The sequence below is a fragment of the Dermochelys coriacea genome, chromosome 1 (assembly GCF_009764565.3).
Source record: "Dermochelys coriacea isolate rDerCor1 chromosome 1, rDerCor1.pri.v4, whole genome shotgun sequence".
Classification (NCBI taxonomy): domain Eukaryota; kingdom Metazoa; phylum Chordata; order Testudines; family Dermochelyidae; genus Dermochelys; species Dermochelys coriacea.
In genome coordinates this window covers 265,890,841-265,916,014 of record NC_050068.2, presented here as the reverse complement: position 1 = coordinate 265,916,014, position 25,174 = coordinate 265,890,841, and the positions used below count along the sequence as shown (strand labels likewise).

Sequence of the window (25,174 nt, the reverse complement as noted above, 5' to 3'; positions counted from 1 at the left end):
ATCGTGCCAATGTGCGTGGCGCTGCCAGTGTATCCGGCACCAGACCAGCCGCCAGCAGCTCCGTCCCGGGGCAAGCCCGGGCTCCTGGGGCAGAGGCCGCAGCCGGCAGGACTCTCCTTGGGCCAGTGAAGCGGCTTTGCCGGGCAGCAGCGGAGAGCTGCAGGGAGCCCGACGCCCGGCCCGGCCCGCCCCCGCCCGGCGCACGCGCGGCGGCCGCTGCCCGCCCCACTCCGACAAGATGGCGGCGCCCAGCAGCTAGGGCCGCACGTGTGTTTGGGTCCCGGCGCCCCGCGGAGGAGGCCCCGGCTGCTCGGGGCCATGAAGCCCAAATCCGCCTCGCACCGGTCCGAGAACACGCACAGGGTGAGTAGCGGCCCGGGTGGGCGAGCGGCGCCGCCGGCCCTGCCTGAGCCCCCGGCAGAGCCACGGGGGAGACGCCTGGTCATGAGTCACAGCCCCGGAGAGTGGGGCCGCCGAGCGCTGGCCTGGCCTGGCCTGGCCTGGCCTGGGGGTGCAGCACACGGCGGTGGCGGGTTAACGAACTGGCCCCGGGCTGAGAACACGCGTCTGGGGGGTGGCTCCTCCTCTTCCTCAAGCAGTATCCCCCTCCCCATTGCTGTTTTGGGCTCCCTAATTATTCTTTTAAGGCCCACATGCTGTGCTGGGCCCTGAAGACACAGTTGTGAAGAGGTTATAATCTCATCGCACTGTTCAAATGATGTTTCTGTTTAGAGTCCAGATATTACCCCGATCCCTCTTTGCATTTCCTGTTAGAATGAGTTTCAATTCATTTGGCCCTCTGCTATTCACCACTGCCCTTATCAGAATTCCTCCTCCACTTTCCCCTCACTGTGTGGGGCAGAGGAAACCAAAAGCAAAAATCCTGCTTTGGGGTCCTCACGCTGTTAGTGGATAAGAGAGCAAAAGCTGTAGTTTCCTCCCTGACTCTGAGTTCATGGAAACTTCTTCATACGAGCACAGTTTTTCCTACACTAGGGAAAAGCGCGTACCACTTGTCCAAACATGGATGCAGCACATGTTGTTGGGAATCTGCAGATTCACCTACACTAGGGAAATTTGTGTAAAAAAAATCTTACCATTGCCAATATCAATTTGACTGGCTCCACCAGTGCTAGCAATGTTGGCTAGTGTAGATGGCTGCTGGGAGCTTTTGTGTTATAAGCAGAGTGTCTTTTGGATCAGGGTTAGATACCACAGTGCTCAAGGCAGCAGACTATCCCTATGTTTGGGACCTAATGTTATCACCACCAGTAGAGCAGAAGTGATGTGAGCAAATTTTTGTCAAACTTTCCTAGCATAGAAAAGGCTTTTTATGAGTGTAAGTAAGAGGGGAGGTGGAGGTGTGGCTGGAGACAACATCCTTTGGCAAACCCCCAGGGAAACTTCCACAGGATTTACTGTAGACCCTGTCACCACAACATTATAAGTGCTTGACTTTGTTCCTTTTGTGGGGGTGAGAGTAAAAGTGCAGGGGTGAGATGGGCATAGGTAACGAGACTCTAGAGCAGTGGTTCTCAAACTGGGAGTCAAGACCCTCAGAGGGTCGCAAGGTTATTACATGGGTGGTCGCAAGCTGTCAACCTCCACCCCAACTCCGCTTTGCCTCCAACATTTATAATGGTGTTAAATATATTAAAAAGTGTTTTTAATTTATAAGGGGGGGAGTTGCACTCAGAGGCTTGCTATGTGAAAGGGGTCACCAGTAAAAAAGATTGAGAACCACTGCTCTAGAGGGAATCAGACTCCCTGGGTACGGCTGGAGGGATTCCCTGTCTGTCTGATCTGATGTTATGAGTCTCAGTGATTTCCTTCAGGGTTATGGGATATCTGCATGATTAGAGCATCCTGCCTAGATAACATAGAACACTCTACAAGTGCCTCCTGTATGTTTTTCTGCTATAGGGCATGATTTGGCCCTAGGAAACCTTTTAGTTGCATCTTTCTGCATTGTTATAGCAAACCTTGTATTTTGCTGAGGTTTTTTGCAGGAACATGTAATAGCCCTTATAATCTCTTTAATGTGAATATCTCAAAAATGGGTTTCTAAGTGATGTAACTGATGTTTAAAGAGACAGCATTAACTCAATTATTATATTTTTGTCTGACGGTTTTGTGCTTGCTATAGTTGCAAGTAATACTCAACACTGGTATAACAGAAAGGAGATAACAACAACAAAAAAAGTTCTAATTTTTTGGTTTGTTTACTTTGTGTATTTGATGACATTTCGCATGTACAGGTGAGTCGCATCATATGCGCATTTAACTTATGCGAATTCAACTATATGCACTTGGCAAAGAAAAAGAAAAATAACAAGATATCTGTAAATAGTACAGGTGGTTCCGCCCATCATTCTACTCAATGAGTGTATGGCCCGGAGTGAGCATGAGATGGGAGACATGAATCTGCTGTTCCCTCAGTCGGTCTCAGTTCCTGCTTGCCTCTCATAGTGTGAGCATCTCACCACGCTGAGTGTGATTCTAATGTTTAAAGATACTGTATGTATTTTTCATACAACATGGCTCCTAAACGCAAGCCAACTACTTCATCTGGTGCTCAACCGAAGAAACAGCAATATGTTCCAACGCTGGAGGAAAAACTGGCTGTGCTGGATTTATTGAGAGATGGTATGTCGGTCTCCAACGTGGCACGTAAATATGGCCGCAATGAATCTAGCATCCATGCCATCAAGATTAGAGAGAGAAATTCGTCAAGCCGTGGCATCAAATGCTCCAATAACTGCTAAGGTGACGAGCCCGGTGCGTGATAAGACTTAGTGAAGACTGAAAAGGCATTAAACTTATGGCTGGAAGACATGAACCGTAACCGTGTGCCTATCGATGGCAACACATTGCGAGAAAAGGCTCTTCGCCTCTACATGCTGTTCAAACCTCCCGCCGAAGCGGGACAGCCTTCTGATGAGAAGGAATTCAAAGCCAGCCAAGGTTGGCGTAACAGTTTTAGGAACTGCTTCAACCTCAAAAACGTGCAGACTATTGGTGAAGCTGCCTCTGCCAGTGAAGAAGCAGCAAAAGCCTACCCCGAACAATAGAAAAGAAAACAAAAGAAAATCATAGAAGAAAAGGGCTATCTTTTGGAACAAGTTTTTAATACTGATGAGACTGGGCTCTTCTGGAAAAAAAAAATGCCCAACTGCACTTACACTTCGAAATCAGAAAGACAAACCCAATTTGCTGAAGTTTTCCAAGTAGTGAAACACTTGAATGATTTAATTTCTGAATACGATCCCTCTATGGAACAAAGCCTCAAAATCACACGTAGTATTACGGACGATTTGAAACTGCATTAAGAAATGTTTGAGCAGCTCAAGAGACAATAGCAACAGTTGCCTATCACCATGTTTTTCAAGGAAAAACAACCAGCAGCAGATGAGCCTCTGCAATCAACTTCTTGAGCTGAACCAGAGCCAACCACTTTGTCTAGGACTCGCTCTCTGTCACCCAAGCTCTCCGTCTCCTGGATCGACATCAAGCCCTGACACCCCCCTGTAATTACTCCCTGTAATTAAAAATACAGTACAGTAAAATTATATTTTGCATATATACTCTTTATTATATACTGTACATTACTGTATACATTATACATATTACTGTACACGGCTGTGTACACAATCATGTACAGTATACTGTACTTTATGGGCGATTTAAGGGATTTTCAAGGATAATTTTGACTATACGCGATTTTAGCCTTTTGCGCTGACTTTAGAACCTAACCCCCGCATAAGATGCGACTCCACTGTAGTCATTTTCACTGTTTCCCAAGTCAGTCAATGTGCCCCCCTTGCTGAAAAGAGTCTAGAAACCCATTGACAGGATACGATGAGAAAACCCCCAATAAAATATTTCAGAAAGGCATTTACAAAAAATGAATTGAGGACATATTATTTAAAGACTACTCAGTCGGAAATTGTATTTTAAAATAAATCCGAATAGTGTCTGTTTAAAACAATGTTTAGTTGAATGATGCAAAATATTTGCTGTAATTCTTTGTTTTGGAAAGACTCCTTATACTGAAATATAACTAGTGTTCAGTCAGTCATTATTATTTTTATAGACATCTATAGATGAGTAATGTTCTGATAACTGAAGACAATTATGAACATGAAGATAATATATCTTTTAAAAAAGTTCTTGTGTTACTTGTAAAACTTTAGACAGTGTTAATAATCAATCTTCCATTGTGATCATGCAAGCTAACTGGCACTTGCATGCACACCCCCTTTCTTCCCCCTCCTATCCCTTACCTACCCTATCTCTACTCATCCATTGAAGACAATGGGGCACTGCATAGGCATTACTTAAGGCCAGGATCAAGCTCTGTGATAGGGGTGGCCAAACGTACTGACTCTCTGAGCCGCCTACAATAATCTTCAGAAGTTCAAAAGCTGGGTGCACCTGTCAGGATGGTGGGGCTAGCGGCTTTAGCCCCCCAGGAGACGCATTCCGGGGTTCGGGACTTCAGCCATAGCAGGGCTGAAGCCCCAAGCCCCTGCAAGTGCCTGTTGTGGGGCTGACACCCCTAGCACCACCCCACCACAGGGGAGAAGGCCCAAGCTTTCCCCCCCACCCCCTTTTGGTAGGTGGAGAATGGGCAGAGGCATAGGGGTTTTGTGAACCACACTTTAACTGTAAAAGAGCCGCATGTGGTTCGTGAGCCATGGTTTGGCCACCCCGCACTATGGTATGTGTTAGAACAGCTATGCACTGAAAACTAATCATTTTAAAAATCTAATGTTTACCTTCCTTCCCACCTTCCATTTATGCTCTTAGCTTACTTAAGTGTGCTTCACGCCACTTAGGCTTTGTCTACACTGGCACTTTGTTGGATATTTGGAGTGTTAACCCTCCCCCCCATGACAAAAATGTTACTGACGAAAAGCGCCGGTGTGAACATCGCTTTGTCGGAAAACTCCTGCCGACAAAACCGCTGCCACTCATGGTGGGGTGGAAATTTTCTGTCCGCAGGAGAGCTCTTTCCTATCGACAAACAGCAGCTACACCGCATGCCTTGTAGCGGTACATCCGTGTTGCTAAAAGCCTTAGAAATGAAACTTAAGTGACTGCTGTAGGTCTTTGTTTTTGTTCTCCTGCGTTAACAGGTACTACAGTGTTCAGCTGTAAACACCCCAGGCAGATATTTCTATCCACTCCCCCAATTAAAAAACAAACTAACAAAAAGACTGATTTCATTGACATAAAACCAGAATCTCTCTCTCTCTCTGTATATATATAAACAGCTTAATTTACACAACCTGAACTATTGACAGTGTTTTCTTTAAAAGCAGTGTCTGCAGTTATATAGTACATGTCATTGAGACTCATGTAAAAGGGATAATTCTGAAATAAACAGAACAAAGGCAACATTTGACTTAAGTTTTTGTTTTTACAGTTTCTCACCTTCTCTGAACGCTTAGGCAATGTTAATATCGATATTATTCATCGGATTGACAGGACTGGGAGCTATGCTGAGGTGAGAAGAATATAATAATTCTGCAATTCTATAACATCTTTCGACCGAGGATCTCAGAGCACTTTTTAGAAATGTATATTCACCAAGGTTCAGATTATCTAAAGATATTTAGTTTGTGTTGCTCCATTTAGACAGCTAAGTCCCATTTTCAAAAGTGACTTAAGAATTTAGGAGCCTAAGTCTTATTGAAAGTCAATGTTTCAGATTTGTTTGTAAGAGAAGAAAAAACAGTGGAATAAAGTGAGGTCCCGCTCCCACAAAGACATACACACACGGTTAATTTTATGGACAGTTGATAGCTCCATTTATTTTAATGGGACTAACTCCTAGTGTTTACATGTAAGCACTTATGTAAGTCTGTGCGAGATCATGGATTTAATTAGTTAATACATCGTGAAATTGCAGTAAAATCTCAAAGTATGTTTTTCACACATCAATAGCGTTACTTTTTAAAGATACTCTCTGATAATAAAACATTCGGGAGCTTATATGGCTTTGCACTTTGCATTATCGGGCCATATATTTTAAGCATTAAATGTGTTTCAGTAACTGATGCTGTTTTAAAGTGAAGTCATCAGCATTTCTTTAAATATCTCTCAAATGAATACTTGAGGCATTTGATTGTGCTTCATCTATTGAGCCTTCTATCTAATCTTTACATTGAAAGAATAGTTTTTATTTAGGGCTGTTTGCCTAATGCATGATCTTGATTTCTGACAGGAGGTTGAAACCTACTTTTATGAAGGACTGCAGAAATGGAGAGAACTGAACCTCACACAGCACTTTGGTATCTCTTTATAGTAAATCGTTTATAATTCATTTGCACTCTTTGCTTGCATAATGAGTTCATGCTTTACAGGGTGGAATTTGTTTACCTAGAATACCATCCTAATGCAGGGGGATTAGGATCCTGGTTCAGAGCTCATTGAAATCACTGGGAGACTTTCCATCAGCTTCAGTGGGTTTTGGATTGGGCTCTAGAGGAGGTGTTGTTATTCTCTTTAAAGTCCTTTATGTTTACCAGTAACTGGGACATAGTTCTTAAGTGTTCCTTTGTTTTTTGTACAGTGAAATTCTACAAAGAAGTGGCCGGCAAATGCCAGTCATTCAACCAGCTGGTGTATTATCAGGATGCCATAGTGCAGAGCTTGAAGACTCATCTGCAAGTCAAAAACAGTCTTGCGTATCAGCCCCTTTTGGAGTAAGTAAACACTAAAATAAATTCAGTGCCTTTGTGTCAATGTAGGGCGAAAAGTGTAAATGTGTCCTTGTTGTCACTGAAGAAAGAATTGCACTGCATGGATGTTACTGAGAGAGAGCCATACCGGTGATATTTTCTGTGTCTTTTATAATAGCATTCTAATTCTATGGTTTACTTTCAAAAATACTCCTAGAATATAACTAACCAAACAAATCTCCTCAACAACCCAAGAAACATGTTGGTGTGAGCTCATATCTTGTCACTGACGTATTCATGGCTGCTCTTGGTTTTGAGTCTCACTCTTAATGTCACCTAAACATGAAATTATTTGAGGTTGTTTGGTTGGTTTGTTTTCAGTTCAAAAACCCCTTTCATTCAAGCTAACATCATGTGTAGTGGTCAGATAAGAGACAGTGACAGCTTTACTTCCAATGAATCTGCATACTGAACACCCACTAGAGCCATTTTAATCTGCAGTGTAGTTGCACAATCAGGCAGTGACTATTTAGGTGTTTGGCATTTTAAACATATGAACATTGACATTTGTTGTTTGAACTCTAGCCTTGTGGTACAGCTGGCTCGAGATCTCCAGACAGACTTCTACCCTCACTTTCAAGACTTTTTTCTGACCATCACCATGTTATTGGATACCCAAGACACAGAGCTGCTAGAGTGGGCTTTTACCGCTCTTTCCTACCTTTACAAATACCTGTGGAGACTGATGGTGAAGGATATGGCCAATATATATAGGTAAGTTTTATTGGTCTGTGTTCACTAGATTATATTTTAATGTAAATGCCTCTTACTCTTCAGAATTAGTTGTCTTTTTAACAAAGAAATTATTGATGAGTTCTTTCTGGCTGAGTGTGAGTTGAATGGTTTTAATTGCCTGTTGTATTTGTAGTTTATACAGTACCTTGTTGGCACACAACAAGCAACACATCAGAAACTTTGCCGCAGAAAGCTTCACCTTTCTAATGAGGAAGGTAGGTGATGTGTTATTAACATGACTTTAACAACTTTCCACGGGGGCCCTTGGCTTCAAGCTAACCAATACTGAACAAAGCTGTAATGAGTCATGACAATGGGTGCCCTCTAGAGAATAAAGGGTTTAACAAAACACAAACTAGCATTCTATCCATTCTGAGTGGTTTGGTTTGATTTATGTAGTGACAAAGGTTTTATAGGAGACTTTATATGTAGCACAGCCGGAACAAAATGTGTTCATCACTTCACAGGATCAGGCCCTGACTATATATGTAATACGGATGATTTTTTTTTAAGAGCAGTGAAACTGAAGAGCTCATGGTCATCTTTCCAACATTTCTATAGAATCCCCGATAAGGAGAAAGGAACTCCACTGGACCTGGCTGGACTGCACCCTTAGTTTTTATACTTCACGTTTGGTCAATGCATTTTTTAAATAATGATTTGAGACATTTTGCTGCATTGTTTACAATTTCTGTGCCTCTTCATTTGAGCGCAGAAAATCTGAGTACATAATTTTTCTAGCCAAATTAATCAACCCTAAACTGCCATCATTTTGGTGAAGTAGGGAATAGAATGTATAGCCATTTGGTGTTGATTAAGCCAATATGTGCAGAAGCCAGGGTTCTCTAAAGTGACTGGTGAATTTGGCTGCCTTGAATTTTGGACATCCAACCTGAGACACCTTTAATGGAGCCTGATTTTCAGAAAGTGCTGATCCCTAATCCCTACAATTCAGGACCCTTTAAGGAGCCACAGGTTGGACGCCCAGAAACTGAGGATTTTGAAAATTTTGGGCAGAAATTCAAGCAGTGTTCTCCCATCTGTTTGCAGCATCAGAGTTCTTAATTATTGAATTCTGACTTAAAATGATCCAGTCCTTTTCTTAGACCCTAATGGAGTCCTTAGTGTTCCAGTGACTAGTTTACTACCACTTATTCACTGTGACATCTCATTATGGTCCGAGTTCAGCAAAGCACTTAACATGTACTTAACATTAAGCATGGAAGTAATCCCATCCTTGTTCATCAAAGCTCTTCAGCATGTGCTTAAGTCCCATTGATTTGAATGGGTATTGTTAGTGGAATTACACTGAGCGACATCAGCTGAGGATATGATCCTTCCTCTCCATTCTGTTGATGCATGTTATTGTAGAGAGAACGAGTTTGAACTGTTGGAGGGTGGAGTAGAGGAGTAAGATGGCACTGGCAGGAGTCATTTATGATTTCTTTCCATTTGATAGGTTTGAACTGAAGATAACTTTCTCTGTGGATTTTGTTTTGTAGGTTTCTGATAAAAATGCACTTTTCAATGTAATGTTTCTTGACCTGGGAGAGCACCCAGAAAAAGTAGAAGGCGTGGGACAGTTACTCTTTGAGATGTGCAAGGGGGTTAGGAACATGTTTCACTCCTGTGCAGAGAAGGTAAATAGCCTGAGCACATAAACCAAGTGGAAAATGACAAAGTTTTAAAGTACCTAATATGGGACATCACTATATTAGAGCCTGATATCGCACTCCTTGAAGGCAACAGGTGTCTTTCTGTTTGCTTCAGTGGATTTGGGATGTAAATTGTGCTGTTTATTGTAAGGTAATACATGTAATGATATCTCTTTAAAGATGGCTTTTCAAGTTTTTGCTTTTAGTAAATCCTGGGCAATATGTATGTGTTTTGAAATGATTGCATTGGGTGATAATGTGCATTTCTGTGGATTTATTTAGAGTCTATGAAACAATTTTGGATTTAAATATTAACTTTGGTACTGGGCAAAAAAAGACAGTTTTATAGGGGGGATCCAAATCCCCGTAATATTTTTAAAAAGTATCACATTGTCATTTAAAAAAAAAAAAATTCTGAAGCTAAAGGGTTTTAGAAATTTTTGGTCTCTTTTCTAAGCGTGAAGACATAACTGGCCTTTTCCTTCCACAGGCTATAAAGTTCATTCTGCTAAAGCTGGGGCCCATTACCGAGATTGAAGCTAAACTCCCATGGATTATTGTTGGAGAAGCTTTCAAACATATGGTAAAATCGGCTGCAGTGCATATCTACAAGGAGCATTTTGAGGTTCTTTTCAAATGTTTGGAAGTAAGTTTTAATTGTTGAGAAGCTGAAAAAAAAGGATGGTCTCCCTCCCCAAGAATAACATTTTGTGTGTGTTAAAGGAAAAGTGCGTGGTGTGTGATTTTTTTCTGCAGTAGGAACATTAAAATAAATGTTGCACAAAGGAGGAAAGCCTGGCCTTTTATCTGTGGGGACAGAGGGCCCTGATGGTTGTTGAACTGGTGCAGTTATGCTGTGCAGTTTGGGGTGGGATTTGGGGAAAGTAACTACTGCTTTCCTGCCATGGTTTTAGCTGCCAGCGAAGATCCTTCTCATCCTCTCTTCCCACTCCAACCAGTATAATAGCAATTCTTTGCCTTCCGCTATTAGGAGTTGTTTTATGTGATTAGTATTTTTGCATTCCCTGGACTAGATTCTGATCTCACACTAGTATACAACAAGGGTGAAGTATGGGTCCCATTGAAATCAATTGCAAAACTCCCACTGACTTCAATAGGACCATGATTTCACCACAGGAGTCAGTGGAGGTACTGAGATCAGTTGTGGTCAGAATCTGGCTCCAACCGTTCACGTGTAGCTAAGCACAAGGCATTTGTTTCTTCTCCTGTTTCTTTCCTATGCAACCTGTAAGCCTTCTGTGAAAGAGCACTTCATCTTGCAAGACTTCCAAGGGATGTGAGATGTTCATTATTGGATTATTGGAACAATCTGGCTATATTTTTCTTTTCCTGGAAAGGTTCATTTGTTGGATCAGAATAAGAAAGCTAGCAATAGTTTATCAGGCCAATGGAACATGCAGTTACCAGAATCGCTTCAGCTTAGCGTTATCCATGACAGGATCTGATCATTCATGTGAAACTGTCTCTTGCAGGAATCAGTGTTAGAATTGCAGGAGAGAATAACAAAGGCCAACTGCTGCGAAAGCTCAGAACAGATTGAAAGGATATTGCAAGTGTATTTGATCCTAGCAGAACATGCAAATGGGTCCAAAATCTCTCAACCTGAAGCAGTTTGTAAGGTGGGTCAGACCATCCTTTAGGCTACTGTGCACACAGATGAAGAGTGGGAAACCAGAGCATCTTCAGTATGCTCACCTGTTTTCTCTGGTTGTGTGGGTGTGCTGAGGTTTAGAAGTTGTGCTGGGGTAAAGTCAGTTTGGCAACCTTTGGGAGCCACCCCAGCAAATTTATGGGAATTCCCCTGTGTAATATAATGCTGATTCTGTCATCGTGATCTTATGGGAGTCCTTCTCTAAATGAATCCTCCACTGAGAGCAGGGCAGGAGGAGAAGTGGTCATAGACAATAGCTGCTGAGGACCATGTGAGGTCATGGTTCTTGAAGGAACTGTGCTGCTGTGGAGAAGGCAGCAGCCTGCGCAGCTGTGAAAGAGCATTTCCACATGGGTCATCATCCCCTCTGGCACGGCTGGAAGAAGTCATTGTCCTGTGGTGTGTGTGTAACATTGTCTTTCTCTCTCTCTTGTTCCTCAGACGTTAGCAAAAATGTTACAAACACCTGATCTCTCGGTGCCTTGCTGTAAGACCCTGCTTAAAACGGTTTCTGTTTTGCTGCTTGCTGAGAATGTTTTCCTGCCAGATGCTGTGACCAGGGAAACCATTGAGAAGGTAATGCAGTGCATTTTGCAACAGAAGAACCATAGATCAGTCTCTCTTGAATGAGTTGATTGCCACGCACAGCACTTACATTCTAGGAAATGTGTTACTCAGGGCTACTCTCATCCTTTTTGTGCAGGCGAGGTACAAGCCACTCCCTGGCTCAGCATATGGTGAATTTAGGGGGCTGATCCAAAGCCCAAGTCTGTTGTTTATTTGTATGACAGTAGTGCCTAGAGGTGCTAACTGAGAATGAAGTCCCATTATGACCTGTACAAATGCACTGTGAGCAACAGTCCCTGTCTAAGCAGACAAGGAAACAGAGAAGTGAAGTGACTTGCCCAAGGTTGTACAGCAGGTCAGTGGATTAGAACCCAGTCCCCTGACTCCTAGTCTGGTGACCTGTCCACTAGACTGTGCTGCCTCTTGATCTCAGGGACCTTTTTATCAGGCCCTTTGGCAAGCCTGGCAGTATTTTCTAAAGCAGGTTACATGTATATATTAGCACCGCTGCTGCTGCTGCTGGACCCAAACACAATGCTGCTTTGGTAGTGTATGCTTATTTTTAATCTGTTTTGTTGATTGAGGTGTATGTGAGGTGGCAGTATTTATTTTGGACATTTCAGTTTTTGTATGTTACTGTACATATTTATAATATAATTAATATGGGCAACTAGTTGTGCTGTAAGCAAAATAGATTTGCAGAGCAAAACAAAGCGATGGAGGTACATCTCTTGTATTTCTTGCAAAGGATGAAACCAAAAAATGTTTTCACAATAATGAAATAAGGCTGGAGGAATTATTAAGTCTGTCCGGTCTTTGGTGTTGATCTCTGGCTTAGTAGTATTAATTTTCTGCCTATCAACCCTGACAAATCTCTCAAGTTCTTCCCATAAGACCTGCATCCCGCCTATGTGAGTAATCCCATTGAACTCGATGGGGCTACTAACGTACATTGGAGTTATCCATGTGTGTAAGTATTTGCAGGGTCAGGAGGGGAGTAAGTATTTATATGTAACTCCTTTCAGTATTAAGAAACACTGTGTGCACTGGAGGAACATGGCTCATATGTCTTGATTCCCTTCATGAACAAATAAAGTGCTTGTTGCTTATATGCCCCTTCTAACCCTTCATTTGCTTTTGACAGGTATTTGGAAGTGGGTTTGAAAGGCGCCTCCTTTTGGATTTCTCCAAAACAGTGTTTTCAATGAATCAGTTTGAGCAGGTAGGTGAAGTTTTCATTCATGTATTTATTTTGTAGTCAGATGAGCAATGAGGAGTTGTGTTTCTGGGTGGGGAAAAATGAGTCTGATGGAGAGTTGTTTTGACTGCTGATCCTAGGAATGCCATTACACTTGGCAAATTCATAATATATATAGTTCCTATGATGAGTTATTTTTATTTGACATATATTTGAACTATCCATCTTCTGTGTCTTGGATGTTACCTGATGGGAGTAAAAGGGGCTGTTATTCTTCTGAGAGTGACTGAAAATGGCAATGCAAAAAAAGTCTTTTCATTACAATTTTATAGATTTTTTAAGAGCCAGAAGGGACCACTGTAATTATCTAATTTGAACTCCCACATAACACAGATCAGGGGATTCCTGCTGGGTTACTGAAGGGGCAGACATGGTCCAGGAGTCAAGGAGATGTCAGTGGTCTCTAATTAGTGTTATGTTGCAGCTTTGCATCTGACAGGAGCTTGAATGCCCATTGTGGCTGCACACCTCAATATGTACCCCCAACACTTGCTTGCCAGTGTCTTGTCTCTGGTATTCGTGACTTTTTCATGGTAGATTGGTTAATAGGGGATGTGTCTCAATGGAGGTATCAGTAGGCTGAGTATTTCAGGGTGTCTCTCTCACCTCTTTCCAGATCTTTTTTACACACATAGGACAGCCCAGAGAGATGGGGAAATTGCAAGGAGCGTACAGAGAGGCTCTCGGTTTAAGCCAGTCCCCGTTTTGAATGTAAAAGAGACAGTAAATGGGGAGGATAAAAGAGGGTTCCTACCATAACGAGTTGTAGCTCCTCCAAAAGCCGCTGGCCAGCTTCCTTAGCTGAGGTTTGATCTCTGACACCATGATTCAGAAGCAGAATCAGTGAATGGGGCAACAGATCTCTGTGTTGATGGAAGGAAAGTGGGGAGAGGAAACAAGTGTGAAGACGTGGGGTTGGGATGTGTATGGAATTTCTGTGTGGGGGTGGCGAAGGCTGAAATGGAGAACCAGGGATGTCTGATGGGTGGGGCCTGCGCATGGTGGCCCAGGACTCTGAGGAGAAGCATGGAGTTGAGGGGAGCAGGTTCTCTGCATGCTGTGAGGGGCTGAGCTTGGGGATCCTGAGCTCTGGTGGGAACCTGGAGTTTGGACAGGCCAGGGTCTTTATGTCAAATCACTGGCTTCTCAAAGGCTCCTGGTACTGATGCCTTGGTATCTTGGTGATCAGATGCATCAGGACTGGAGGAAACCTTTGTACTGCGACAGCTCATCCCAAAAAGCTTGGCTTTCCTGGCCCTAGTATCTTGGATCCCTGATTTGCTTGGTCAGAATTGGAGAGGCATGTTAAATCTCAATTTCTTTTCCCTTTCAGCATTTTCTTCCATGCTTTCTAGTGTATGTCGAGGACTGCTTCTCTGGAGAAGATGTCCTAGCTAGGGATGAGGCCATGGCAATTTTGGCTAAACTCATTCTGGAGAAAGCAGAACCTCCCACTGTTGGCTCAATGGCTTTTGAAAAATATCCCCTTGTTTTTACAGAACCACCGATAGGGTAAGTTCCTCACGCTCCACAGACGCTCTTACCTTGGAGCACTTTCAAAAGGTTTGGAATGTAGTGTTGCTAAGCCGACTGACAGTGGCGTCAGAACTGCCACTTCACCTAGTGTTCAGTCTTTCTTTGAGGACTTGGAATAATCTCTGCAGAGCTGGGTATTTAAATACTTGCTGCATTTCTGTCACAGAGAGGGGTGAATATTTGTCCCTTGTATAGGATTTTGTCTCATCTCAAAACAATGTAGAAATACTTTTTCTTCCTCTTATTCTTTGCTTCTGAGAATGCTGACATCAGGGACAAGAGAACAGGAAGAAGCAAATCGAATTGTATCTGATTGTATCGCTCTCTCCTCAGCTTGTCTTTCATATGTCACATAGTCTTTTAATCTGTAAGATCTTTAGATTAGGAACCTTGTCTTCCTAAACATTTTGTTCAGCCCAGGCAGGCCCAATCCCGATTTGGATGTCTGGATGGCAGTGCAATATAAATACCCAAAAATGATTATGAAGGAACAGCAGCAGCAGTCACAATAAATATTCTGCTGAGATGAATTCCATGTGCTCCTACAGTCTGTTTTTGTTTTAATCACGTTTCCATTTAGATGGTATCTAAGTGTAAGCAGGATTCTCCTATTTGGGGGCTATTTTTGTACAATTCAGCATTTCTCATAATAAATCTGCAGGGGAGTGCTGATTTTTTCCTGTGGGAAGAGGAGGGAATTATTCCCCTTCTACACCGCCAAGCTTCATTTCTCAGAAATTTCATAAACATTTATTTTTCTCTACAGTAATAGTGAACTCTTTCTCCACTGGCTTTTGTGATTATTAAGGATTTAGTTATGAGTACGCTCCCCTGCACGGGCTACCCACATCACGGATGACCAAAGAGGGGGCAAGAGGAGAGCACCACCCACTGGATCACAACATTACTTCCTCGTCTGGTGCAGATTGGTGGGGAGTGGGAGGAACCAAGGGTCCCCGGCCTCCCCATCCCAATGTACTCACAATACAGCTGAGCCAGCAACATGGGGGAAGTAATTTACACCAGAAAACAGGCTGCTGCAGTCACTTACTCCCCATGGAGCAAGGAGGAGGTAGTCAGTTTAGTCCTAGCTCTGCATCTGAGATAATACAGCTACATACTGCTCTCCAATTGGGGCAAATGGCAGGGCCCTTAGGTATCAAAAGGAGAACTTTCCTTATGACTAACTTCATCTTGTGAGTTAGATCGATTTGTAGCCTGTTGCAAATTCAGATGTATATGAAGTTGTTTTGGAGGAAAGTTCCAGGAGCTGGATCAGTTTGCTTGAGAACCACTTGCTGTAGAGCAGGTCTTACAGCTGTGTTGGAAATGTGGCAAAATCCCTTTAATGAATACAGAGCAGCATCAAAAAAGACACCATTCTTTTATACTTGAAAATTAATGGAATAACAGTGTTTACAGTACAGGAGCAAGCCCCGGATTCTGCTGGACCTCTTACTGTTGAGATGTAACCTTTTATGGAGCATTTCCTGCCTTGCACATTAGAAATGACTGTGTGGTACTTTGTGCCATGGAGATAGTGAAGATCCCATCAAAAAGTGTACTGTCCAAGTCAATGTGAAGCTTAGCCTTTTCTTAAAAGGAGACAACTTAATTTTAAATATCAGAGGAAGAAAAGTTCCACTGCTGTTGTTAAACTAGGTTACTGATTAAGCTTGGTTTTATTTTTAGATCCAATACAAGACAGAAGATGAGTAAGAGAAATGGAGAAAGGAAACAAATGCCAGTGTTGGATCATATTCTGTCTCTAATCCACTTACCAGAAAATGAAGACATTATTGATCTTTCACACCCTTGGGCTGCCCTTGTTGTACTTCCGCATGTTAGGTGAGGATGCTAAACATTCTGTTGCTGTTGTCTTGTATCTGAATAATAATACTACTTAGCTCATGTCTGATGTTTTTCACATATTGCTCTTCATTCAAAGCTTTTGCAAAGGAAAGGGAAAGTATTGTTACCCTGTTTGTACGAAAGGGGAAACTGAGGCACAGAGCCGTGATGTGACCTTGCCCATGGTTGCCCAGCAGGTCTGTGGCAGAGCTGGTAACAGAATGCAGGTTTCCTGCTTTCCTGTTCAGAAGGTCACATTTGCTGATACGAAACGGAGCCCTTAGAATTTTGTTGTTTCAGTCCCTAGGAAGAGAGCATGCTCAGTCAGTGCAATTACATTTTGTGGAAGAAAGACTTAGAAAGTAATCATTGGTGAAATGATTAGCAAAATAGTGGACTAATAATCAATTTGTTTGAAATCTATATTTAACATAAGAGAAATGTGAGAGAGAATCCAATGTTATCAAGTGTCTGACTTTAACAAAGAAATAAGCATTTGTACCTTTATTTTTGGCAGACCAATAGACAAGGAAAAAATCCTGCTACCAGTTACAAGTTTTATAGAATCTCTCTTCCTGGCTATTGACAGAGGAAGGCTCCTCAAAGGTCAGTTACAGTCATCTCTTGTTCATTAACTTTTTACTGGCACATAAAAAGACACAACTCTGCAATTATACTAGAGACCCAAGACATAACAATGAATAATAACTGCATTGTATCCTGATTTAATAAGCAGCACAATGAAACATAAAAGGCAAGATGGAAAAAATAACATGCAGGAAATAATATACCAAATGCCATCTATACTAATAATAGGATGGTGAAATAAATGTCATGCCAGGGACATGTAATTGGACAAGGAACTCACAAAAGTATAGATTCAAAATCTGAGTGACCAAGATGTTTAGAAAGATAGAATTTGAGAGACAGATTGTGAAGAAAAGGAAGAGGGAGTAAAAGAAATGGAAACTAAACCAAGCTGGGCTATCAAAGTCAAGCTTATAGCAAAAAGATAGGGATACACTTTTACATGTGTTCTTTGACTACATCGTTCACAATCTTTGGCTCCAGATCTGGAATTTTTCTTTCAACATCCTGGGTCTTGACAGTAATTCTAAAACTAAATAGTTTGCCTACATTTATAGCTTCACATATTAACAAATTGGTAGTCCTATCTATAACCTTTGCCCAGAGAAATCTTATGATTTAATTGGAAATATGCATCAAAATGATAACACTGAGTGGTTTTTAAAAAATTCAGCTTCTTAGAGAAGTATGAAAAAGTATCCAAACTTCCCTTAGTAAAGGGCTTTGAGGTCTATGGATGAAAAGGACTATATAAGAGGTAGGTATTCTTAGTGGCTATTAAATCCATTATACTTACTATCAATCTGCATAGAAATATCCAAAGTAGTGTACTACCTTCTGCTTTTCTTTTCTAATATTGCTTAGTCTGCGTCAGGAACATCCCCTATACTTCCTAACCCCTTTTTTCTATGTGGTATCCAGCTGTTGTAATCTATTGTAATTACTTTAAGGGGGGAAAAAACAACCAACTTTCTAAATTGGGGTGGGCAAACTTTTTGGTCTGAGGGCCACATCAGGGTTGAGAAATTGTATGGAGGGCTGGGTAGGGAAGGCTGTGCCTCCCCAAACAGCCTGGCTTCCGCCCCCTCCCACTTCCTGCCTCCTGACAGGCCCCCCGGGATTCCCATGCCTATCCAACCCCACCCTGTTCCCTGTCTTCTGACCACCCCCCACTAGAACCTCCACGCCATCCAACTGCCCCCTGCTCCCTTTCCCCTGACCACCCCCTGGAACCTCCTGCCCCTTATCCAACCCCCCCCCTCCCGCCCCCTTACCATGTCGCTCAGAGCAGCAGGAGCTCGCAGCCCTGCTGCCCGGCTGGAGCCAGCCATGCCACCGCGCTGCCCGGTAGGAGCAGCGGGCCAGAGTGTTGGCGGCACAGTGAGCTGAGGCTGCGGGGGAGGGGGGACAGCAGGGGAGGGGCTGGGGTCTAGTCTCCCTGGCCAGGAGCTCAAGAGCCAGGTAGGACAGTCCTGCAGGCTGTAGTTTGCCCACCTCTGTTCTAAATGGATATATAAAAGCGTGATTCTGCCATCAGTTTCTGTTTTTAAATGGAGAGCTTCCCATTTATTTCAGTAGGGAATTCCCTGTACAGACTAATGGTAAGAAAGAATCCCCAGGTAGCTGGGGAATTAAAGCAAATCAAAATTGAGGAGATTTTCTGAGACACAAGAAGGATTTAGATTCCCCAGCTCCCGTTCATTTTCTGTAAGAGTTGATTGCTTGACTGTCCTTTGTGCCATTGTAAGTCTCCCTTGATGTCCCTTGCATAGGGACAGTGACTCTTCTGTAAGAGAAGAAGGAAGGGAGTGAACCCTCTGGCCAATTTAGGAGTGGCATTGATGGGAACTGCTCTTCCCCATTCCTGACTGAGAGGATTTTGGCTGCAGTTAGGTGTTGATTATGATGAGAGTGGACCTGAGAGCTGTAGAGAAACTCTCTAACTCTAAAGAAAGGGAGCAGAAAGGAAACTACTTTCAGAGTTATCTTGGGTAAATGAAAGCTTAGTCCCATTAATTTTAGTGGGAATTGAGCTTCTGACTCACGTAGATGGGTCTGCAGATCCCACCCTGCATTTCCAAGGTGCAAGGATATATGGATGCTTGTGCAATTATCGTGTCCCCCCCTCTGCCCCCCTTTCCTTTCGGTAGTGCATTTGACAGCTCTTTCTGGTTTCCCAAGCACCATTTGTTGAGCAAAATTCTCTGAGACCCATCCAGCAGAGCTTAATTTCAGTACTGCTCTCCTCATATGCCCAGACTTCACATAGACAGACACGAACTGGGTATTCTGCATGTTCAGGGATGGCAGGGTTTCAAGATGGAGATCTGCCGTGATGATCAGAGGAGAATTCTACTCTAAACTTAGATCGTGGGTGGTGATGAATGTTGAATTGTTGCAGTTAGAAATAAAAATGTCATTTGTGGGCTATAGCATGTGAAATTACATTATAATCCTGTACACTTCTGTGGCACCTCTCATTTGAGGATCCCAAAGCACTTTACAAACAGAAATTCAATGTGAATGAATAACTACACAGTTTGTTCCCATTCCCTCTGCCCCTAGGAAGCTTGTTTGTGGCCTGCCAAGCTGTGAGCACGCTACTTAGTTTAACAGAATCTTCTGAAATTCTCCATTTGTTACCTGTGGAACGTGTGAAGAACTTGGTGAGGTAAGGGAACTCTTGACTCTCTGGTGTTCCACTTAATGTAGTGAAGAGATAACTTTGCCTTTATTTAAAAACTATTAAGCAAAACAAACACACTTGCTTTGTTTATTTCTTGTTGTCTTACACCAGCATGTTTCTTCAGGTTTTTAGCCATCCAGGGTAGGGATGTTGTCAGGCACTGCCAGATTACTGTACTGTATGGTGTACGCTTCATAGCCCTATCTCCATAATAACAATCTGCTCCTTTGAATTGTTTGAAAGCTGCAGATTAACTGTTTTGATGCTGTTGAATGTGTGAATGCAACAATGTTGGTTTTATCTTGCAGGATTGCAGCCGGCAATCTTGTTTTGCTTTACTTACAAAAAAAAGTAAAGTGAAAATAGTCTTGGCTAAACATAAATATCACATTTTAATTCTTGTTGTGGACTAGAGGATTCTCCTATAGTATTAGGAGGATTCCATTCCCCCCCTTAAATATTGATTTTAGACATTATTTTGTACTCTCCCTCAGTAAGAGGGAGCACCTCGCTTTTGACCTCCACATTTTAATAAACACTTATGAAAACTGACTACTCCATTAACCCTCTTCAACTAATAATTAACATATATAATAACTAGGGCCCTACCAAATTCATGGTCCATTTTGGTCAATTTTATAGTTGTAGGACTTCAAAAATAGTACATTTCATGATTTCAGCTATTTAAATCTGAAATTTCACAGTATTGTAATTGTAGGGGTCCTGACCCAAAAAGGAATGAGCGGCGGGGGGAGGTTTCAAAGTTATTGTGGGGTGGAGGAGGGAGTTTGCGGTACTGCTACCCTTACTTCTGCGCTGCTGCTGGTGGCGGCGCTGCATGCAGAGCTGGGCACCTGGCCAACAGCTGCCACTCTCTGGCCACCCAGCTCTGGGAGGCAGTGCAGAAGTAAGGGTGACAATACCGTGATCCCTCTAAAATAACCTTTTGACTCCTCTGCAACTCCCTTTTGGGTCAGGACCCCCAATTTGAGAAATGCTGGTCTTCCCCATGAAATCTGTATAATATAGGGTAAAAGCACACAAAAGACCAGATTTCACGGTCCGTGACACGTTTTTCATGGCCATGAATTTGGTAGGGCCCTAATAATAACTGAGCAGCTACAGAAAGTGTTTAAGATCTGTATGATCTCCCAACATAGTTCTCCCAATCCAGCCAGAGAAAACAGATTGGGACTTGCAGCATTACTACTTATATGGGCCCCCATCACCATTATATCTGAGTGCTTGACCGACATTAATGGGTTTTGTCCTCACAGCACCCTGTGCAGGTCCCTGCTCATTCAGGGTCTCTGCATGCACACGCTTAACCTTCCAGCCACAGAGCTGCAGGTCCAATTACAGGAAGAGAGGGAAACGAAAGACCCTCACACGTCTCATTTTGCCCTACATAACTTAGGCCTTACTGGTGTGAAATGTGCTAGCTGTCCTGATTTCAGGGAAGAGGGTTCCCCCATATGAGAATTTTTTTTATCATGGTTCACCTTGTACAATAATAAACAAATATTTTGTTTCAGCATCTTTCCTTCAGACCCATCAGCCTTGCTACTGGCTGATCTCTATTATACGAGGTTGGCTTTGTGTGGTTGCCTGGATTCTCTTTCCCATGAGAACTTAATGGATTTGTTTGATAAACTGAAAACAAATATTTCCTCCAGCATCTCCAAGGTAATCTTCTTTTCTAACTGTTTCCAATATGTGCAAGCTGATTTGTGTTTTAATGGAAAAATTAATTCTTAACTAGCGGGAAGTTGTCCTTGCGGTTTTTGAAATAAGCTGAATAAGGAAAGCCTAAAGGTGAAATGTGCAAGAATGAATGCCGTTCGTCTCTTTAAAATTGTGCCCATTTTCAGTGGCCTTTCACCATTTGCAGTACAGCTCTAAAATATGCTTTCACTTTTAATAGGTCCGACTCTTGACAGTAAGGATTTTAAATCATTTTGAGGCTCAGCTTCCTACATCAACCAAGGTAGTATTACAATTGCTGCTTTAACATTTCAAAGCCATGGGGTGTGTGGGGGTTAATATAAGTGGTTTTCTTGACACTGACTTTATTTGCCAGTTACACATGCTAGACTCTGTTCTTTAGTTAAAGTGGGCTCCCTTTATATCTGGTTTGTTTTTTCAGACTGTAACTTTGGGCCCAATCCTCAGCCGGTGGAAATCTCTGAAGCTCCATCGAGTTCAGTAGAGCTATGTCAGTTTACAGCAGCTGAGGCTCTGCCTTTAAATAGAGAATTATGACAAAACAATTGTCTAGAGGAATCCTCTAACAAAAGGCATTTCACTGGTTTGTTCAGGATGATGGAACAGGAGAGCTTCAGTCCGTGTTTGCCATATTACTTCAAGCTGAACTCGTACCAGCCAGTGTGAATGATTATAGAGAAAAACTTCTTCATTTAAGGAAACTGAGGCATGATGTGGTGCAGTCTGCAGTACCAGATGGACCTTTACATGAGGTGAGACGTTACTGCCAGAACATACACTGGATTGTTTCCTTTTATTAAGGCAAGAAAATTTTGCATTTTACTTAGCATGAGTTTTTTCAGTAACTTGTGAAGGCTTCCGTAAATGCAGGCCAGAAACAAACTAATCATCATGAGTGAGTTAGGAGCTCAATTCTCATTGCTAGTCACTAGGATTTGGCTCCCAACTCCCTTCGGTTTTCAGCACCAGAGCTCAAAGATGCAGGGTTTTACCCTGAAGATCAATGGAGAGCAAGGTGGAAAGATATCAGCATCCCGAACAAACGTCATCAAGCACACAACCGAAGAACCATGTGGGTTTTCGCTCCTGTGGAAAATATGGGTCACTTTAAACCACATCCGCACATTGCATGGTATTACGTGCCTGCCTTCTCCATACATGGGAATTAAGTGCTACAAACTTCTGCTGGTATAACTACGTTGCTCCGATGTGGAAAATCCACACTCCTGAGTAACATAGTTATACTGACGTGACCCCCAGGGTAGATAGGGCTGTGTTAACAGGAGGGCTTCTCCCATTGCCATAGCTACCACCTCTTGGGAGGTAGAGAAGCTCTCCCGTCGGCATAGGTAGCATCTTCATTAACATCTGCAATGCTGACTCCCAAAAACAGACATCAAACTATAGAACAGTGCTCAAAACCATCTCATTCCAGTGGTATCTCTGCTATCCACTCCACATCACTGGAAGCAATCAGTTGGATTGCCAATCTAGGCTTGGACATCACAAAAGAAGACAATGACTTGTGTGCTTTTGAAAGTCCCACCTGAGCAATGGTCTCTCTAGCCCATCCTTTCTCCACCAATGGCCAGTGCTTGATGTTTCAGAGGAAAGTATATGGTGCCATAATGCATTTAAATGTGCAGTATTGCACTAAGTTGGGAAATATCTTTGGCTCCAGTTGATGATCAGCATGTCTTGTTGTTGGGTGTTTTTATCCTGAACTGACTAAACAATATTTGCCTCAATATCTAGCCGGGGCAGAAACCGAAAAAAAGTGATGGTATTTCAATAAATGAGCTAAACATGACTGTGAAGAGTAGCGATAGTGAGAGGAGAAAGCAGGTGGAGGTGATGCAAAGGGCTTGGATGAGCTGTTAGCAATTTATCCCCGGACCTGGCAATGAACTCTGTGTCACTGGACCTCGTTGGAGCTTTGCATGGGCTCAGGGGTCTGCCTACTTAGAGCTCATTGCAGGATTGAGGCCTTATAGATTGCAGGGACATCTGTCTACGGTGGCTGAATCTGACTGTGCTGCTGTGGGCTTCACACTGTCGAGGCTGCTACGATCAGGATTTTTCCTGTACTAGCTAAATATTAACTTTTATTACTACTGATACTTAACTGCTTTTATAACTTTCCTCCTTGAGTTATAACTCCTTGGGGCAGGGATTGTGTGTGTGTCTGTATGTCACTTAGCTCAGTGAGGAGCCCAATCCAGATGGGGCCCTGGGTCTAATGCAGTGTAAGCTCTTCAGGGCAGGGAATATTCTCCTTGTTTTATATGTTTGTATAGTGCCTAGCACAATGTAGCCTTGGTGCTACCAAAGTACAAATAATAACCTAAATGTCTTAATTATTGGTGTTGATTCTGAGAGATTTTGACTTCATTGCTTTTTCTTGCAGTTCATCAATCAGTGGAGCTGTTTTTATACCTACTTTAAATATCATTGTTAGCTTTTTAAAACAAGGTTTTCTTGTGTGTCACTTTAGGTGCCTCTTCAGTATTTACTGGGAATGCTCTACATTAACTTCAGCCCTCTCTGGGATCCTGTTGTTGAGCTCATAACGTAAGTATGTGCTAGTGGATTGTGGGAGCCTGTTCTGTTGTATTGCAGCTGCCCCCAGACTTTTAAAAAAATGAAATAAAAATGTCGCATCCCTAAAAATAAATGCAAATATGCTCAAGCATGATGAACATTTACATGAGGTACCATAGAAATGCCTCTGATCTGTCAAGTAAATCTTGCTCTTTATAGACTGTTACTTTTTAACTTGTTTTGGGATGCACAAATATTAAAGACCACTCATAGGCAAAAGTATTGTTAAATTACATAGAGGGTTGGGACACAAAGGTAGCAGACTCGAATCCAAGATAGCCAACTCCTTATCTCACACTATTATGACTATCACGTGATAGGTGTTATATAAATAATAAATCAGTCCATCTCTCCTTCCTGCCCTCACTAAGGGCCTGGTGCAAAACCTACTTAAGTCAATGGAAGAGCTTCCATTGATTTGAATGGGCACTGGATTGAGCCCTGAGTTTGCAATGTCAGCTTTCAGGATGAATTGCTGGGATTTTGACCACTTAGCTTTTTGTCTGTACGTTCTGTGATATTATGTGTCATTTTCCCCATTAGAGAAGTGAAATCATGAAAATGATAACCTGCATCGTCAGTGAGTGAATCCTCGCTGACTCTGTGATGGGTTTAAGTGCTATGTTATTGCATAGGCAATATTGAAAGACGTGAAAACATCTGTACCAAAGGGTCCCTTTGTATTCACATGCTATAACCAGGCTATTCTGATAACAATGAACCTTTGGAATCTTCAGATGAAGGCAAAGAAATGTTATAGCTGCACACAGGAAATGTCTGGCCTTCATACATGCAGACTAGGGCTGGACACCAAGCCTTTAAACATACTAGCAGTATAACTGGCTAATATCACACGGAATTTTTTACTTAATTACTGTTTTGTTTATTGTTAGATCTCATGCAAACGAAATGGAGAATAAACAGTTCTGGAAAGTCTATTATGAGCACTTGGAGAAAGCGGCTGTCTATGCTGGTAATTCATGTCTTGTAGATGTTTAGACACTAACTTAACTATGGTCCGGGTGGTTCATGAACAGGGCTGGCTTTATGCTCTGGTATGCTCCAAACTGGCAAAAAGGGAAAAATCAGGATGTAAGTTTCCCCTCTACCTTTCTGGCCTCATTTCCTGAGTGGAGATCTGTCAGAATTGTTGCCTCCCCCTTGTCCTACTTGCCATGAAGTAAATAGGGACAGTCCATGAGTTGCAGAGTCCTCCTAGCGTATGGGGCACCAGGCAGTGCTTGTTTTGTGCCTAGACTGGCTCTGCCCAAGATGATGAGGGACACTAGGAGTCTGTGAGAATTTTCAATAATGTCTAGTCGCTAGAGAATCTTCCTCCCATCTTGTTCAACATGGAATCAGTAGAATTTCTGCCAAATGTATCTGTTTTCCTTGACCCTGCTCTTGAATGTGAATACTGGATTTCACTGTATGGCACAAGGACAGCCATTTATTGGGGCTACATGTGCTTAAAGTTAGGCTCCTTGCTGAAGTTCTAACATCCTAGGGTACCTTCTAACCTGTGTTGCAATTTCAGATCAATATTAAGCAGAA

The 25,174-nt window shown here is 42.5% G+C and overlaps 1 protein-coding gene across 2 annotated transcripts in view; it reads left to right on the top strand.

The window, feature by feature from the left end:
* Nucleotides 1-202: 202 nt before the first annotated feature.
* UTP20 (UTP20 small subunit processome component) overlaps nt 203-25,174 on the top strand; it is an 82,470-nt gene continuing 57,498 nt past the window's right edge. For both annotated transcript variants that reach the window (XM_038400079.2, XM_043491437.1), the window contains exons 1-20: nt 203-363; nt 5,429-5,509; nt 6,230-6,296; nt 6,578-6,710; nt 7,272-7,460; nt 7,615-7,696; nt 8,984-9,121; nt 9,627-9,782; nt 10,630-10,776; nt 11,250-11,384; nt 12,520-12,597; nt 13,967-14,145; nt 15,862-16,017; nt 16,538-16,626; nt 19,174-19,279; nt 20,830-20,980; nt 21,219-21,281; nt 21,613-21,771; nt 23,514-23,590; nt 24,514-24,593. In XM_038400079.2, coding sequence (XP_038256007.1) covers nt 319-363; nt 5,429-5,509; nt 6,230-6,296; nt 6,578-6,710; nt 7,272-7,460; nt 7,615-7,696; nt 8,984-9,121; nt 9,627-9,782; nt 10,630-10,776; nt 11,250-11,384; nt 12,520-12,597; nt 13,967-14,145; nt 15,862-16,017; nt 16,538-16,626; nt 19,174-19,279; nt 20,830-20,980; nt 21,219-21,281; nt 21,613-21,771; nt 23,514-23,590; nt 24,514-24,593 — 2,311 coding nt within the window. In that variant the 5' untranslated portion in view covers nt 203-318. The remainder of the gene's footprint in view (nt 364-5,428; nt 5,510-6,229; nt 6,297-6,577; nt 6,711-7,271; nt 7,461-7,614; nt 7,697-8,983; nt 9,122-9,626; nt 9,783-10,629; nt 10,777-11,249; nt 11,385-12,519; nt 12,598-13,966; nt 14,146-15,861; nt 16,018-16,537; nt 16,627-19,173; nt 19,280-20,829; nt 20,981-21,218; nt 21,282-21,612; nt 21,772-23,513; nt 23,591-24,513; nt 24,594-25,174) is intronic.